The following is an 18,087-nucleotide window of genomic DNA, read 5'->3' as shown; positions in this document are numbered from 1 at the left end:
AGTTTCCTTAGTTTCAAAGCCAGCTTCAGCCTTGTGGGTTTTCTGTGTGCATATGTTACCCTTTTGCCTGGAGTAACTGTCTGAGCACGTGTTTGGATTTGAATATCCAGCCACAGGCACATCTTAGTGCTGGCAAACTGAAATTTGTGTCTGAGAACTGTGTTAAATTTTAAAAGAAAGTCATTAACTCCCAAGCCAACCAGCTGAATGTGCGGTTTGCTGGAGACTCTAATAGAAATGCGGGTTAAGGTCAGTGCCCAGAGGTTTGAATGTTAAGAGGGAAGTTAGAAAGAGTCGTTACCTCGCTGTTGGGAGCTGTTAGAGAAAGGGGCCGTTACGCCACCGCCACCATCTCTTCCCGGCATGCAATTTAATTTGTAACTTCCTAATACTGGAGCTCTGCTCGCCTGGGACATTGATATACTGTTTCCCCCCCCTCCCCCTTTACAGCATTGCCAAGGTCAAGAGCTCGTGGTGGCTAAATCACAGCTTGAGCGCAGGATGGTGGTGCTTGGACGGTGCTGGAGAGAGTGACCGTCCCGTGTGGGAGCCATGGAGCAGCTGGGAGAGCCAGGGCTCACGCGTGAGTGCTCAGATTTCTCCGCTTAAGTTTGCAGTGCTGCTCTGTCTCCTGGGTGAAGGGTGGGTTATGGCTGTGCAGGTGCCTTGTTATCACCACTGAAACGGATCCTGGTGCTTGGAGGAGATGAAGGACTGTATCTCCCACATGCCCTTTGTGGGGTGTTGGAGGTGCCCAGCTCCTTGCAGGATCACATTTGACCTCGTGCTCTCTGTTAGTGTCTTGCGCTGCGGGATGGAGCAGACTTGAATCTGCTGGATTTGAGAGTTAGGAGTGATTTTTTTTGCAGACAGTGAGCCTCAAGTCCTCTGGGAGGGCAGTGTGGGTGACTCCCATGGCCTTGGAGTGCCAGAGTCCCGCAGACTCTTCTTTACCTTTTCTATTTACTTACTTTTTTTAATTTTGAAAAACACTATCTAATGAGATTCTTTTACCCAAACCTGTGAAACTGCCTGCTTTAGATAGAGAGACAGTGTCTTTGTTACTGCCCTGTTTGTCTTTCCTTTTGCCTCTTAAAAGCATTTTGCAATAACGACATGGAGAGGGGAGGCTTTGTGTCAGCCTGGGGAGCTCCTGGGAGACAAGGTGTCATGTAAAACACCTCTCACCGCTTGCTGCGTGTGCTGGGGAGAGCTGCAGGCTTGGCAGTGCCGGAGAGGAGCAGCACAAGCCATGGCCTCGCTGCTGTCGCGGGGACGTGTGGTGAAGGAAAGGACATGGCGAGGCTGGGCTGGCACACGCTCTGCTTGCACTAGCAGAGGCTCAGGTACCTGGGGTGGCAGAGTGGATCCATCATTTGTTCCCTCAGTAGGACTGCTTGGTGTTGCGTGTCCTGTGGGATGAGATGTGCTGGTCATTGCTGGGGATGCTGTGTGCTGAAACGTCCAGTCCCGGACTGTATTTTTTTTCAGTGCCAAGTAAGTTTGCTGGGATAAACTTTAATTTTGATGTGTAGCAGATGGAGGTCACTGGAAATGTCAGCAAATGGATTCAGCTGAACAAATGAGGGGAAGAGTTTTTGATAAGCCTGAAGGGAGAAACATTTTGAAGTGCCTTAGAGATTACCCTGTATCCCTGAGCAGTGCCCATCCCATCCGTGTGCTGGTTCCTGGTTGTCCAGAACAGTGCTTTGACACCATTTACCTGTCTGTGGTGCTCAGGCATCAACAGGGCTTCTGGGCGATGTGGCGAGGGATGGATGGATGTTGCAGACAGTGGCAGGGACCTTCTCCAACCCTCCTGTCCAGGAGGTGACAGCAGGACTGATTGTGACCCCGGATCTCTTCTGGGGACCTCCATCTGTGATCTTACTGTTAAACACAGCTGTAAGAGAGGTTTTGAGCCTCTGTGAGGTTTCTGTGCAGACCCCAGGGCTGGGATGATGAGGGGTCCCCAGGCCCTCTCTGTGGGGAGAAGGGGAGAGCTCTTGTAAAGTTCTGTAATGTAAATACATGTGACTCAGTTCCTCTCCCAGGTTCGCTGCCACTGCTACCTGTGAGGACAGGGGAGGAAGGACAGGGGATGAAGGTGAGGATGGGATGAAGGGGTTCATCCTCTCCCCAGCTCTGTGTCCAGGGCTCTCTTGCATGTCAGCAGATGTGGCTGGGATGTGGTAGAGGATGTGACACCTCCCGTTTCAGTTCGTTACAATTTGGATGAGCTCTGATCTTGGTGAGCTGTGCTGGAGCTGAAGGCTTCACTGCTGGGGAAAGCCAGACCTGTCCCGCTGGCTGTGCCTGTGTCTACAAGGAGAGCACAGAGCAGGCCATGGGGACGTGTTTGTAAATGCCGGGGTGCAAATATCTCCTTGGGCAGCTGGGACAGGGACCTGCAAGATGTTGTGGCATAGGCTGCATGCTTGGCCAGGTCATCTCTTCGCTGGAGAGCTTGCCTGTGGTACTCCTGGCTACTGGCAAAGGACTTGCTTCCTCTCTGCGTCTCCGTGTTCCCCTCTTTGTGTTTCTGGATTTTGTCGACTGCATTAATCCCCGCCTCACGCAAAGCAGCTGTTCCAGATGTGGGAAGCCAGGTACTTGTTATAGGCAGAGATGCTTTTATTACAGACCCCCAAGAGCTGGAGCAGCCTTTCCCCTCCTGTGTCCAACCACGCTCCACCAGACCTCGCCCTGAGCTTCGAGTGCCTGTTGGAGAGGCAGGAGCCAACAGCACTGACCTCCCTGTGGGTTACTGGGTCCTGAAGAATTCAGGAGTTCCGAAGGCTGTAGCGTAGCACTGGGGGCTGTGGGGCTACCAGGGAGCCAAAAGAGTTTTGTTGGTGGCCTAGGCTTGCAGGGTCTGGACCAGTGTCACCAGGCTGCATCGTCTGCTCGCCTCCCATGCCTCTGACATTGTCAGCCTTGCTGGGAAATGGGAATCCATCTTTCCCCTGTACTCAAATCCATCAGTGTCGTGAGAAAAGACGGATGCGTTGGAGCTGCTGAGAAACCAGAGGTTGTGGGAGCTCCTGGTGCTCTGGCTCTGCCTGTCCCACAAGTGTTTCTGCTTGTTGCAACGTCCTGCACTGCTTGTGCATCATCTACGTTTTGATTAAGGCAGCAAAGGCCACTATGGTGCTAAACAAACAAGCAGCAACTAAAGAATGAATCACACCTTTGTTAGCAGGAGGGCTGCTCAGCTGTGCCGACAGCTCTCGCCCACGGTTGTGCCTGGTGCCTCTTCCCCTGGGCTCTGCAGTTGCCTGGGTGCAGGAGGCTCCCGCAATGCAGCGCCCATGGGGATGGATCCGGGGGCTTCCCTGAGCAGGAAGGAGACTCTCGCAGCCCGAGTGGACTCAGCTCTGGGCCTTTCTTGCTCCACCGATCGCTGAGCTGTGTATCATACAGCTCGCATCCTGCCTCGCTGCTGTGCTGTGGGAACAAGGGATGAGGAGGCATCTGGCCTCTTTCCACCACCGGCCAGGAGCTTTGCGTGGGAGCTGCCAGCAGAAAGTCCTGCTAGGCCTTCACAGGCTCTAAATTTCTTAGGAGGCAAGTAAAACAGCGAGTGGCATTAGCTGGCTGCTTGGCTGGGCGCTGTCTCAAGGCCCCTGTGGGTTGCCAAGGTTAGGGCTGAGCACTGCGGGGGGCAAGCAGCCCAAACAGAGCCACACTCTTTGTCTGGAGGCCTCTGGAGACTTGTCGGGTCATTGTTTGTCTCTCCCCCTGATGCCCAAAGGGGCTGTGATTTATGGCAGCGGTACAATAGGTGTCTGTTGGCAGTGATGGATTGGGCTGGCCAGAGAGCACCCCTCCTTCCTTCCCTCCCTTGCTCACTCTGTGTCCCTTCTGTTGCTTTTTCCTGCAGGTTCAGGCAGTTTTGCCAGTGTAAATTCAACTGAATCAAGCCAGTACCATGCCAGAGAATAAGCCAAACTCTGGGGGAAAAGACAGTTTTTCTAGCGAGCAAACAGCCTTTCCAAATGGCCTGCCCCTCTGTGCCAGGACGCTTTGGCTAGGGACTGTGCAGATGGAGCTGGGGGGGTGTTTTGGGGTCCCTGAAGGGGTTGGGCAGTGTGCGCTAGGTGCTGTACGTCCTGGTACACGCTGCCATATCACGGGGCTGAGTGGCACTTGCTGGCTCCGAAGAGCTTGATGTTGCACCAAAATCACAGGTCAGGCTCTTTTGCTTTTATGGATGGGGGGTGCGTGTGACACGGCTCCATCACGGGGCGAGGGACGCTGCTCTGCACCGCTGCCCCCACCGGGGAATTAACCTGTGACTCCACAGCTTGGGCTGCGTTTGCACTGGATCTGCGTAAGGGCAACAAAAGACACTTGTGCTGCGCTAATCCCACGCTGCTCATCTCTGTGGAGGAAGCCTGGGAAAATGTTTCTGATCCTGAAGAGTTGCTGGGCCATGCTGATTCCTCTGCTCTGTGCCGTGGCCAGGAGATATCTCTCCATCAGGACTCCCATTTCTGGGTCTGTGCATTTTTATCTCCATCAGCATGGGATCCCGTGGCAGGTTCCTGGATGGTGGTGTGATGACTGTGAGTGAGAAGGGGCAGACTGGGGCTGGTGTGCCATCTGTAGGGTGCTGGCCACAGGGAAACCATCCGATTCCTCCTCGTGCACAGCTCCCCTGCTGCTTTGAGCCCGAGCGCGTCAGTAGGTTGTGGGACGGAGATGGATCTGAGCTGGAGCCTTGCAAGATTGTCCTGAACACCCGGCAGTGGCAGGGCAGCATCTCCGGTGTTCTGGAGAGCTGCTTACAGGCTAACAAAGCTCTGACGGGGCTGGTCAGCTGTTTTAAATATAATAAAATACAACGGTGCTGAGGGGATGCACTTGGTGTGTGTCGTGTAAAGGGCCATGGCCAAGGCTGCAGCTGAGACGTGTGCCAGGGGTGACTCCCTCTGAACATGGCTCTGGGTTCTGCTGTGACACTGGCTCTTGCCATCACTCCTTTCTGCACACAGGCAGGGCTGAGCAGTGGGGTGATGGTGTGGGACAGATGTGCCACGCTGCCAGCATGGGCCATGTTTGCGCAGAGCTGGCCAGGAGAAGCTCAGTGCAAGAGACCTGGCAGTGTGGTGTTCTGGGGAAGGCTGGGGCAAGGTGGAGACATCCCCTTGTGGCAGGTAGAACCAAGGGTACTGCAGAGCCTGTGATGTCCCCTGTGTCCCAGCTCCCCATCCGGCCATGTCCTGTTCTTATCTCCTGTTTTCTCTGGCAGGGACAGGGCAGAGTCCTCGGTTGCTGGAGCTGGAGTGTCTGCCAGCCCTGACAAAGGGGCGATGTGGGGCTATACGATCCTCCCTGCGGAAGCAGAAGGGACCAGCTGGGAGCAGGAGGAAGATCAGCCATGCACGAGTGAAGGGGAAAGGTAAGTGATGGGGTGTGAGAGGGGCTGTGGGCCAGCCGGAGGCTCAGCCCTGGCCAGGAGTGTGTGGAGGGGGCGACGGTGGGGAGGAGTGGTGAGGGTGTGTGTCTTGGCACCCTGGACCCTACAGGAGATCTTGTCCTTTTCTGTCCCAGAGAGGTCAATATATTTAGTATTACTTTCAGCTGGATGTGGCCTGGGAAATGGAGGTGCCTGCGCAGCACTGACAGCACCCATCCGCGCTGGCAGCACGTCTGCTCAGAGCCTGTGTTGGGCTGCACCCTTGGCTCTCCCGACCTTAGCTTGTCAGGGCTGAGCTCTCCCATTGCCCACCTCTGCCTGGGCCCAGGCCAGCAGGACCTGTGAATTGCCCACTCTCACCCAAAAAGCCCCTGTGGGGCTGATAGGGGCTCACCGCAGGCCCCACACGCTGCTGTGGATCCTGTAGTCTCACAGCATTGCCACGAGGAACCGAACTCATTGAGCGTGGTGTTTCCTGCAGCATGGGGTGGTGTGGGAGCAGGTTCACTCTGCTGGAGATCAGTCCCCCATGGGGTCCTGCACCGTGGGGAGCAGGGCTGCGTGGATCCATGGGTGGGAAGCAGAGAGCTCTAGAGAGCCCAGTCTTTGGGGAGGGGGTTTTCTCAGAGAAACCATCTCCATCATTCCTCCACGCTCCTGTGCTCAGTGCTGGGTGCCTCCCAGTAAGCTGTGGTGCGGCATCCAGAGCTGGTGGGTGCATCGCCAGCTCCTGGGGGATGGGAAGGGCTGCTCTGGGGTCTTGCAGAGTGACCCCATGAGCCTGGGGGGCTGCGTGCCCCTTTTCTTGTCACACGAGAGCCAAGCAGGTAACCCATGCCCTGCCATCCCTCCTTCCCTTGTCTCACCCCCACAGACCCAGTTCTCCTGCACCCCTTCCTTGCCTAATTTCCCCAAAGATCTGTGGGTGCTGCTGTGTCGTGTTGCTCCGGTGGGACAGTTCCCCCAGCAGCTGAGCATGTGCTAGCAAACCCGATGGCACGGACACTCACGGGGGTTACTCACAGCCTGGCACACTGCGGAGGAGAGGAAATGTTTTCCCCTTTTCCCAGGAGCTCGTTCTGGGTGCCTGAGCAGGGTGGTGGTGGGATGGTGCCGGCGGGGTCTGCAGTCCGCAGGGGAGGGCAGAGCGCAGTGCTCGGGCATGGCGGCGGCGCGGGGCTCGGGCCTGTTTGCTCAGGCAGGTGCGGTTCCCGTTCAAATCCGTGGGGCCAATGGGAGCCGCGCCGTTCAAACGTGCGGCGGTTGGACGCGCGTCCCATGGAAACCCGGCCACACGGCTGCTTGTCACTCCCGGCTTAAACGGCTGCTTGGCTTTGCCGGGCTGAGCAGGAAGGGCTCCAATTACTGGCTAATTAGAGGTGTCCTGCCATGGAGCCCGGCAGTGTCCACAGGGTCTCGCTCTGCACCCGCCAGGCTGACCCCCTGGGACCTTCTTTCTGCCTCACCACGTTCGGTAAGTGTTGAGCCTGCAGCGCCGGGGAGCAGGGGGTGCCTGGGGGATGTGGCCGTGGCCCTGGCTGGTGTGGCACGGGGAGCTGCAGCAGGTCGTGGCCGAAGCCCGGCGCGGTAGGACCGGGCTGGAGACCTCCTCCCCGAAGGCATTAACGCTGAGCAGCTGCCTGCTTGCTTCTGCCTCGCTGAGCCGAAATAATATGTAGCTCCATTGAGCTGGTGAACCAGGGAGCACCCTGAAACCAAGCTGCAGCCGCTGAGGCGTGCTGCGGCAGCCAGCCAGCTGCTGAATTCCCCACTCATTTTGCCCCAGGATGGGCACGAGCTGGGATTACTGCGTAGGGCTGGCCAGAGCTGTGGTCCCCGTTAGGGCAGACCCCCAGTTTCCTTCTTTGCTCCTTGAGGGTTTTTCCGTGGCTGTTTCAGTTTTGGAGCATGGGCTTGAAGAAGCCCATGGGCGGTGGTGGCTTGGCTCTGTTGGGCTGGAGCTGGCCCGGTGATGGCTGGGCTATGAGCCCTCTGTACCCACCCTACGGGCAGGTGAATTTGTCAGCAAATGTCATGGCCGTTGCTTGTGGTGTGTGGTGGCTTGTCAGCAGATGTCCCGTGCAGAGGGAAGCTGGGTGCCCTTCTCAGGTGCCATTTTTTAAGCAGTTTTCTTTCAAAGCTTCCACTTGTTTTAGCGGGCAGGGCAGGCAATGGTGCCATGTGCTGTTAAAGAGGCTGCAGGGAAGCAGAGAGTGGAGTTACATGAATGGAGCAGGGCATCCCTTCCCTGGGCAGCCAGGGATGCTGCTCCTTCCCCCTTTTGGCTTGTAAGCCAGACTGCTCAGGACAGCCTGGAAGCTGAAATGCCGCTGTCTGTGTGTGTAGGACTTAGGCGTGACAAATAATGTGAGTTTTGTGGTGCCTCTTGGCTCTATAACCAAGTCCGGGCCAAGCATCGTCTCTGCAGCCGCAGTTCCCTTCACGGGCTGACCATTGCGGGGGAGATGCAGCGTTGTGCACTCTGGGCAGGAGAGCGGTGGCAGGACAGGGCCCGCACTGCGCTCTCCATCCGGGTGACCCAGGAGACGGCCTTCAAAAGGGCTGGTGCCAGGGCCTGGGGTTGTAGATGGTGATCTTGGGGTGCTCTGCCTTGTGCCCATGGGGACCTCCTGCCCAGGTGGGTACAAATGCCCTCTGCACCGATGGTTCTTGGTTGTCCCAGCTAGAGAAAAACCTGCATTTTTCCTACAAGAAACTAGAAAAGCGTCTAAGGAGCAGAAAACCCAAATTTTCCATTTGTCACAGATCATCAGTAAGGAACAGATTTTCCTGCCTGCTGGGTCTGCTCCCAAAGGACGCCATTCACATGTCCCCTCCCTTAGCCTGGCAAACTTCTCTCATGGGTGGGAACCCCTTTGATTACCAGCTTGTGCTTGTTCATACCCAGTTTTTCCCTGTTCTCCTTGTGCCAGCTTTGTTCATCAGCTCGAATTGCCTCTCCTGGCCCTGTGGGGTCCAGATGGACGTGGCCTGGCTGCCCTCTCCGCTGCAGCCCTGCGAGCCCGGCTGAGCCCTGCTCTCTGTGATGGGGTGTGCACCCAGGAGCTGCGTGTGGGTCCTGTCGTGAGACCAGCTGTCTGCTCTTCTGTCTCCCTCTGGCCTTTCTCTGCACCTATTTTCATTTATAGCAACACGGGGGACCTGGACAAGCTGTGTCAGGGCCACTCTGCTGAAGCCGTTTGCTTCAGTTCATGTTAGAGATGTATCAAAAGAGGTAAACCCGGGGCATAATGTTTCTCTGACCCTCCGCTCTTGGGGCAAGGTGGAAATGCTGCCCAAGAACTTGTCTTGGTAGAGGTGGCGTTTCTGCCCACCCAGGTCTGGAGGAAGGTTACTGCTCAGTGCATCTGAGAAAATTCTGCCACTGAGCCGCTCTGTCCGAATGCAGACATTGGTACGGCAAATCCCTTCCCCCAGCTCCGGCTGGATCAGCTCCTTCTGACAGCAGCTTCCCTCTCTGGTCCCGGTCCCGTTGGCAAGCACTGGAATTGCCAATGCTGCTTCCCCGGCACCACCAGGCTGGGAGCCCTCTGGGGTCAGGCGAGCTGGCTGGGGCGGGCTGGGGTGTGCGATTTGTCCCTGCCCGTGCTTTGGAGGCAACTTGGAGGCGCTTGGGAGCAAAGAGAGACATGTCATCTGTTCCCCGCAGGGAGGAGAGGGCCTTTCCCACCCATATTCCCGAGTCCTTTCTACTAGGGGCCAATTTGTGGTACTTCTGAAAAAGGCAGAACTGCCCATTTTCTCCTCGCTTTTCTCTCTTTGGTGCTGGTGTAGCCTGTGACACGGGGACCACAGGCACTGTCCCAGCAGCAGCAGCACTGCACGCCATGCGCGAGGCCGTGGTACCGCTGACCCCGTCCCGCATTGCGCAGAAGCCTTGTCCCCGTGTGCTGCCCTGGGAGCTGAGCGGCCCCAGCCGTCCCCAGCCCAGGCCTGGGCGTAGAGCTTCCTCCCCCCGAATTACCCAGCACAAAAGCTTCCTTTCTCCTCCCCAGGGCCCATTCATTACTGGGCTGACTCCTCGTCATGCTTGGTTAGACCGGGGCATTTTGCTTTCGTGTTGTAACGGTTGTTACATGCTAATGGTGGAACAGCGAGAGGGTTCCCACAGCCTCGGAGATCAGGAGATAGCAGAAGGGTTAAAGTCTTGGTCCAAGAGGCTGGGGAGGCATGGTGAAACTAGGGGACAATATTCTCCCTGTTGTAAATCAGTTTAGCTTCAATAGAGCTGTCCTGATTTACCCCACCTGGCTCTCGTCTTTACTTGCTCACCCTGCTCTCACATGCACGCAAAGACATACATTTCCACATGTGCGCACACGTGCCCTCGAACAGGGACACACAGGGGAGCTGGAGAGAGATTTGAAAACTTTCTGTCAATGTTTTTTTTGGGTGAAAAATGAGATATGAGTTCTCTGAATTGTTAAACGATCCCAGAAGATATCCCCACCCCAGCAAACCTAGGTGCTTGGGTGCGTCTTTTGCAAAATGAAACATTGGTTTTTAATCTGAAAGATGCTTAGATGTCTGTGAATGATTTTTACAAGTTGGGTTTGTTTTTTGTTTTTTTTTTTTTGTGTGTGTGTGTTTTGTAAGCTGGAGAACAAGTGAAAACGGGATATTTTGCTTTGGACGAAATGAAATGTGCTAATGATGCTTTCAGTCTTTTGATTCTTCGGGAGCATTGGGAAATGTTTAGTTTTGGCTTGAGCCAGAGCAATGACGCAGATTTCAGACCCTGCATCACCCCTGAAATCCGCACACCCTATTCATGCTGGCAGGGGCAGCTCCCTGGGAAGCCCCTTGGGGAGGCGTTGAGAGGGACAGAGCTCTCCGTGCCCGAGTGGGGCCAGCGAGCCGGGGGCTGGCAGCCCCCTGTGACCCCAGCAGCGCTTCACGTAGACCCTGGCAAACGCCATCGGCTGAGCCTTTGTGCCAGTTGGAGGATTGTGGATAGATTTTAGGGCTGATGCAGAGTCATATGCGCATGGGAAAGCGCGTGTGTAGCTGTAAGTAAGCTGGCAGGGCAGAGCGGCCGCCCTGGGACCCGTGCCCTCGCTCAGCAGGGGTTTACACGTGTCCCAGGCGCTGGCCTCCCGCGCGGGGTCTGGGACCGCCTGGGTCTTCAAAGCTGGGAAGCAGTTGCTGGCAGACAGGTCCAGGCAGTGCTGAAAAATCACAAATTGCAGCTCCGGGTAAGAGGTGGGAGCTCAGGGATCTGGCACGGGCACTTCAAAAGGCAGTGGGAACTGCAGGTTGGATTTGGAGCTGTTTACACAGCTGTTTACGCAGCTCCAAACGAGCTGGACGTTATTCGCAGCTCTGCTGAAGGGCCCTCGCCTGTGTGCAGAGCAGGCTGCGAGCACTGTATTCTTCTGCAGTTGTGCACGCTGCGTTTTCAGGTGGTGACTTTGCCTGTCACCAGCCAAAGGCACGTTTGGGATGCTCCTTCCTTCCTTCTTTAGAAATAATCCTCCCATCTCGTCCTTGCGCCTCTGCAGAGGGGTTTCTGTATTCAGAGGCCTGCCTGAGCGCCCCTGGCCTGTGTACTTGGGTTTCAGCTGACCCTGTCCCAAGTAGCCAAGCTCAAGTGAGGTTGGAGCTGCCCACGTAGTCCACACTGAGAGGAATTCCCCAGGAGGATGCTCAGGCTGAGCTGAGTTACTCTGGTCTGCTCCCTGTGGAACCCTGGTCTGACACTTCCCTGGCTCCATCCCTCCCACCTCCTCTCTCTGCTCTGAGTCCTCCCTTCCTCTCTCACCTGAGGTATTTTAAAAGGCACTGATGGGTACAAATGTTGCCCTTTGGGCTGCCATCTTGTACAGGTGGGCTCTGCAGCACCCGTGAGGGACTGCCGAGTCCCACGATGAGCTCTTGCTGCTGTGCTCTGCCAGGCCACATGGGGAGAAGTCTCCTTAAGGGCTGCTTGTGGAGCGGGTCAGGTCCTGGGTCATCCTTTAACAAGTCAGATCAATCTCCTGCTCCAAGAAAGAGCCTGTCATTGGCTCCAGGCGCTGGACCTTGGCACTTTGAGCTCTCTTCTGTGTTATTCTCTGCCCCGTTGAGGGGCAGAAGAGGACACCCCTGTGCTCTTATTAAGATCTGCTCTTTTGGCCTGTCAGTGAGTGTTGGAACCATCCTGCCTTTGACCTCTTGACCGTGCTTCTTGCTCTGCACACAATGACAATGGGTGGCAGGTCCCCTGCAAGGCCTGGCAGTGGGGAGCCGGGCACCCCAGCCAGGTCCTGCTTCCTGGCTTGGGGGATGGCTGTGGGTAAGCCACATTGGGTGCAAGGAATATCTCCATCCAGACCTGCTTCAAAGTCATGTAGCTCCTCAAGGCTCTTCCCTACCACCACCCCCTCCATCAGAAGCTCTTGGTGCTGTTGTGCAGGGAGCCAGGCGCTTCCCCAGAGTTGCTGTGTCACTGGGAGCCAGGAGGTCCCGCTTGGTCTCAGCCCCGCCAGGCTCTGTGGCAGAGGGATTGCAGGATGGTGGGGCATTGTTCTTCCATGGGGGTTGGCAGCTCCTGGCCTCGTTGGCCACCTGACAGTTATTCAGTGTCAAAACACATGACTGTGAAAGCATTCTTGTTTAATCCTGGATGAAAGCAAGTATTGACTCCTGATTTTAGGAGATGACCTGTCTGCTCGCTGGCCCGTACTGTCTGGGATCCCCAGGAAATGCAGGAGGCTGCGACGTGGGAGCTCTTGCCTTGCTTTGGTTCCTGGGGGCCGGGTTTGTGCTGTGAGCAGTGCCGCGTTAGTCCTTGTCGAGGAGTCTTCTCTGCCCGGTAGTGCCAGTGATAATGAACTGTTGCTGGACATGACAGTCAGTGAAGATGTTTCCCCCAAACCACGCTGGGCGGATGAGGCATGCAGCAGGGCGAGCAGGGAGGAGGGGTGCGTGGAGCGAGGTCCCGCAGCAGCGGATGGATGAAACCAGGTTAGTGCCATGGCCCAGGCTCCCCCGGCGGAGCCAGCCTTGGCTGACCTTGTGCCGGCATGTTCCTGCCACCAAAGGCACCGGTTGTCCTTGGCCTTTGTCCAGGCCATCTGCAGCTTGGCCCGCTGTCACCTTCTGCAGGGGTGACAGCCCCTCACCCGCACAGAAGCTCAGGGGAGAGGCAAAGGGGAAGTTGAATCTGGGCTGGGGGGGAGGATTTGAGCACATTAAACAAGGGCTAATTCATCCCACAGCAACTGTTTCATCTTGGTGCTCCCGCTTCCCCTCTGCCATGGGCTCGTTCCTTCTCCCACCAGAGTTTACTGTGTACTGAGAAAACAGTATTCAGGTTTTCCCGGAATGTTTTTGCATCTGGAGCCGTAAGACTTTCTTGGTAGCAGAAGATGTTTCCTCCCACCTCTTTCCCCCCAGCTCCCTGAGCCCAGTGGTGGGGAAGCAGGATGGGTCTGGCCCCGTGCAGACCTTGGAGCACAGGGTCCCGGGGGCGGCGTGCGAGCTCTGCCTCCTTCACTGTCCCTCCTCTCCTTTCCTCTAGGCCAGCTGAAGCTGTCCATCGAGGTGCAGGGCCGGATCCTGGTGCTGCATGGTGAGTATCTCCCTGGGGTGCGTGGTGAGGTGGCCCCAGAGCCCTGGTGGGCTAGTGATGGGGACAGGACTTCCATACCCTTTCTTCAAGCCCTTTGGAGCTTTGCGGCATGACTGGGGGCTCTTTGATTTAGAGGCCAAACCAAAATTTCTGGAGACCTTAATTGCTGGGTGACCACAGTGTGTTTTACATCCACCTGTATAATATTTTTTTCTTTAACTCCATGTGAAGAGAAAGAAGACAAATATAATTCAGAAAAAAAAATCTGAAATGCTTTGTCTCCGCTGAAATGTCTTTTACATTGGCCAAAACCATTTGCTGGGATTTCCAAATTGTTCTCTTACCTCCAAATGCTGCATTTTTTTTAACACCAGCAACATTTCCTCAACAAAAGTATTTGACCTGGTCCAGACTGGGGTTGCCGTCCCTCAAGCCATGGTGTGTTCCACTGGGGACAAGAGATGCTTTTCTTTCTCTGGACACTCGGGCTTGGCCACCACAGCTGGGTACCGGTGCAGGAGAGCGATGCAGCATCTGGGACACAGGCTCCGTCGCAGCCATGAGGCAGGTCTTTGGGAACTCTGTCACTGCAGCTTTAATGGTGTTCATTAGAAAGGGCAATGAGAGTGTCAGAACTAGCTCTTCTCTTTAGGAAAAGCCTGTCTGGAGGCACCTGAGGGGGCCTTTAGGTTTGCTCCTGCAGTGATGGATGTGTGTCCTGGTCTCCTGGCACAGAGCTTTTTCTATCAGGGGCTCTTCAGAGCTTCATGATAAGTAAATGGTTAAGGAATCAAGGAAAAAGCCAAGAGTTTGAAATGGTCAGAGTAAAAATCCCCTCCCTGTGAACAGAGCAGGCTCGCTGTGCCCCGGATTTGGGCTTTGTAGGGTAAAAGGGAAAAGAAGGGCCCTGGGACTCTCAGTGCTCTTGGGGATGGCTGTGCTGTGTGGGGGGGAAGGCACCCCCATCCCAGAGACCTTCGTGGCAGGGCAGGAGGGGATGGAAAAGGCTTTCTCTTGAGCAATATGCCACCTTACAGCCCAGCCTCCCCCCGCCTGGATGGAAAGAAATGGGGGCAGAGGATGGCCTGAGCCTGGAGAGGCTGTAGGGACCGGCTGAGCCATGCACAGCCCCTGTTCTCCCCTCGGCAGCCATGGGAGCTTGCTGCCCTTTTCTGGCTGCACAGGCAAGCTTTGTAAAGAAACAACTGCAGGAAAATTTTGGGTGTTCTGGGCTTTTTTTTTTTTTTTTTTCCCTCTCCCTCCAAGCTGTGTGTGGTTATGAGGGTCAGGCACAGGCTTTACCCTAAATCCCTCCATCTGGAGCAGCCCTGGCATGAGCTGGATGCGAGTCACTGTCCCGTTGTGATGCTGTCCCCAAAAGAGGGTCTGGGAAGAGGGAAATGGTCCAGCAAAGAGGCAAAGGAGGCTCAAGGTCTGGGACCTGACATCCCGCTGCACATGCCGGATGCTCAGGGTACTTGGTGTGGGCAGGAGGAGGCTGGGTGGCCTGGGGTGGTCCGTCTTGCTCTTTCATTCTCCACCCCAATGTCTTTAAACCCAAAGCAGGTCTGGCCAGAGGAGGAAGCTCTTGGTGCAGCCTGTCCTGGAGGAGCCCTGCAAACTGTTTTGTGAAGCACCAGAGGGTCTTGCAGAACGCTTTTCCCCTTGTGCATTGGGATTTCTGTGGGGCTCATCATATTTATTAGGAGCACGTATTTGTCTGTGACAAAGGCAAAGTCACTGCTGCCTCGCCGGGCGTGTTAGGAGGGAGCGTAGCCTGGTTCCGACAGCCCATCCTGGGCTATCCAGCCTCTGCTGCACATCTATTGCCTCCAGCCAGCCGGCTGGGAAACGCAGGGTTCCAGCTGTCAGCAGCAGTGCAACGCTGAGTCCCTGCTGGCGGGGCTGCCATCAGGATGCGGCCGTTGATATTTAACTTGATGATACATTTGTCTGCGGGGCAGGAAGCCCAGAGCTGTGTGAAGTCAGGCAAATAAAATGTAATTTGCCATCCGGATGCCGAACTGCATCTGCCGCCAACCTCACCCACAGACGCTTGTATTTATAGCACGGGTATATTAAAGAAAAAAAATACAATAACCCCCTTCACCTGTTTGTGGGTGCCCAGTGAGAGCAGGCTGCTGGGGAGGTGTGCGCAGCATCCTGGCGGGGTAGGAGACGGGTTCAGCCCCACAAGGAGGGAGCACCCCATGGAACAGGGCGCTGTGGCGTAGGAAGATGCCTTTGGTGCTGCTTTGGAGCTTGACTGATTCATTTCCTTTCCAGTCATGGAAGCAAAAGGTCTGATGGGAAAGGCGTGCCGGACATGCGACTCCTACGTGAAGGTGGGTTCTCCTGGGGCTCTGCTTGGGGAACTTGGTTCTTTCTTGGGGTTTTGGGGTTGGCTTCTCTAAGCATCCTCAGGGCTGCCTGTCCCTTCCCCTTCCTCCTCTGTCCTGCTCTGGCTGAGCACCTGTAGTGTGCGGGGAGGTGGCTGGTCTCTTGCCCAGTACCGGAGGGCTCACTGGTTTTGTTGGCATGGTGCTGCATGGAACCACAAAAGTGGAGGATGGGAGCCTGCTAAGGGCTGTGTCAACTCATTGCAAGAGCATCCCACTGGGTGCCCAAGGGCTGGTGGGGACAAGCGTTTGGCCAGCACAATATGGCTCAGGGCTCTCCTGGAGGTCGCTTTGGCAAGCTGCTCCCACCATGGTGTGTACAGTGAAGCATGTCCCCTACGAGGGGGCTGCAAGTCAGAGACCGACCAGCAACACTTAGGTACATACCTTGTTTTTTCTGCTGTTTTCCTTCCCTCCCCTGCCCCAAGGAGTTTTGTAATACAATTACTTGACGCCCATACAGTAAAGTGATCTAAACCAGCCGTTAACACAGGCTCAGCTGGATCTTTGAGGCTTAGCCATCCATAAAAGTGGCTGTGCTGGTCTCCTGCCACCGCGGCGGCAGAGCTGGCAGCTGTGAGCCAGTGCTTGCTCTGAGAGTGCTAACACGCTGCTTGTTTTCCTCTGTAAAGATGTCGATCGTGCCAGATGCTGACTGGAAGTGCAGGCAAAAGACGAAGACTGTGCCAGACAGCAAAAATCCTGTCTTCCACGAGCACTTTCTTTTGTGAGTATGACAGGGCAGGGGTAGCTCTGACCCATCCGTCAGCGCCGTGTTCACACTGAGCAGTGGGGGACCCACATGGCTGCTGTCCTGGGGTGCCCTCTTGAAGCCAAAACCCCGTGTTTACTTTTGCATTATGATCTATAATAAACACGCATCATGCATGAGCAGGTCTGCTGCTGAGATGAGGAGTGACAGACATTATTCTGCTGTTTTTTATAGCTGAAATGCCTTGAACTTTTGGGCAGAGCTCTGCGGAGGCTCACAAAGCTGTCAGCACACAGCATGGCAGCGGCGCTCCCGCACGGTTGGACTTTCTTGCTGGGCAGGAGTTGGGCAAACACGCTCCATTTCCTAGACCTTACACCTGCAATAGTATGGGCAGCGGTGTGAATGAGGAAGGTAAAAGGATTTCCTATAGCTACAGCATGTCTCTGCATGGGAAAGGAGCTGTACGGCTCGTTGTGTTTCAGTAAAGCTTGTCATTGCCAGCTGAGTCTATCAGACCTCTCTCTGCTCATGCAGCATTTAATCTGGCACAGGATGGTTGTTTCAGAGCATGGACTGTGGCATGTTCCTTGTGTTTACCCTTTGATGTTGGATGTGTGTCTTTCTGCAAAATTTTCTTCCCCTTACCCCACCGGAACGGCGTCCCCAGTCCCTGCCCAGGAGAGGTCACATCCCTTTGCGGCTCTCTGTCAGGAATGAGTGAATTAGTGCAACAGTGGCTCATCTGAGGAGGTTACCGTTTGGGGTGATGTTGCATTCTCTGTGCAGAGAATGGAGGAGAAGACCTGGCTCTGAGGAGGGCGAGGGGTCTCTGGCTGTGAGGGCAGCCCTTGCCGAGCGCTCCTGGGGAAGACTGGTGCTCACGAGCTGTCCTCTCTGCTTGTTACAGCCCAGTGCAAGAGGAGGATGAGCAGAAACGTCTCCTAGTCACAGTCTGGAACCGAGAGAGAAATTCCAGGTAAGGGGCTGCCAGCCTGCCGTACGATCTCTTTCAAACGGGGCTGGTGTGGCAGCGGACCTGCCATCTGCTCTGGCCGCGCCATGTGAGCTCTACCAGCGCCGCGGGGCTCGAGGGCTGGCCCTGACGTCAGGGCTGGTCGGTGAGGTGGGGGGAGCTGAGCAGCAGCGCTGGGACTGGGACCTGCTGGTGGGGCCATTCTCATGGGCAGCCCGTGCTGGTGAGCACCAGGCTGCGTGCAGGCTGGTCGGGAGGAAATCCTGCCCTTGCCGCTCTCCATCGGCATTGCTGCTGCTTGGCAGCCATCAGCTGGACCGGTGTTTAAAAATCCTGCAGCCGCTCACGCCTGCGCTGCTAGCTAAAGCCAAGTGGGGCTGAATCCTGGTGCTGGGCTTGGGGACCTTCCCTGCCTCTGGGGACAATGCAGGGTGGAGGAACGAAGGTCCCTTCCAACCCCTACCATTCTGTGATTCCGTGAAAGCCCATCAGCGAAGGGGTCTGGTGCCTCGCAGGCTGTGCTGCCTGCTCAGGCAAGTGGCATCTGCCTCCTCGGGCAAGCTCCTGCCGGTATCAGGTAGGCTGGAGGTGACCAGGATGCTTCAGCCCAGCTCCTCCTTGCCCCTGCTGCAGCCGAACTGCGTGGTGACACCACGCTTGCCCAAAGCATGGAGAGGGAGGCACAGCCTGGGCGCTGCCTGGCTCCCAGCATGGGCAGGGATGTTTGCGGGGTCCCCACAAAGGGGTGCATGGGGGGAGCTGGTCCCCGGGAGTTTCCAACAAGTGTGCGCTGATGGTCTCTGGCTCTCCTGCAGACAGAGTGAACTGATCGGCTGCATGAGCTTTGGTGTGAAGTCCCTCCTGACCCTGGACAAGGTACCTCCATGCCGGAGCGCAGCGCGTGGGATTGGGGCCTGGCTGTCTCAGGTCGGTGGGTGCAGATAATGCACCGTTAGGGCAGGAGCAGGCCGTCCCCGCCGTGGGACAAAGATGCTCTGAAGGTCC

At 56.0% G+C, this 18,087-nt stretch overlaps 1 protein-coding gene across 1 annotated transcript in view; it reads left to right on the top strand.

Moving 5' to 3' along the window:
- The first annotated feature begins 499 nt into the window (after positions 1–499).
- RGS3 (regulator of G protein signaling 3) overlaps positions 500–18,087 on the top strand; it is an 87,782-nt gene continuing 70,194 nt past the window's right edge. Inside the window, exons 1-7 of the mRNA XM_074608704.1 lie at positions 500–583; positions 5,255–5,404; positions 12,945–12,995; positions 15,282–15,340; positions 16,027–16,121; positions 17,017–17,085; positions 17,898–17,958. Coding sequence (XP_074464805.1) covers positions 553–583; positions 5,255–5,404; positions 12,945–12,995; positions 15,282–15,340; positions 16,027–16,121; positions 17,017–17,085; positions 17,898–17,958 — 516 coding nt within the window. The 5' untranslated portion in view covers positions 500–552. The remainder of the gene's footprint in view (positions 584–5,254; positions 5,405–12,944; positions 12,996–15,281; positions 15,341–16,026; positions 16,122–17,016; positions 17,086–17,897; positions 17,959–18,087) is intronic.

The sequence above is a fragment of the Larus michahellis genome, chromosome 15 (assembly GCF_964199755.1).
Source record: "Larus michahellis chromosome 15, bLarMic1.1, whole genome shotgun sequence".
Lineage (NCBI taxonomy): Eukaryota > Metazoa > Chordata > Aves > Charadriiformes > Laridae > Larus > Larus michahellis.
This window is presented reverse-complemented; position numbering and strand designations above follow the sequence as displayed.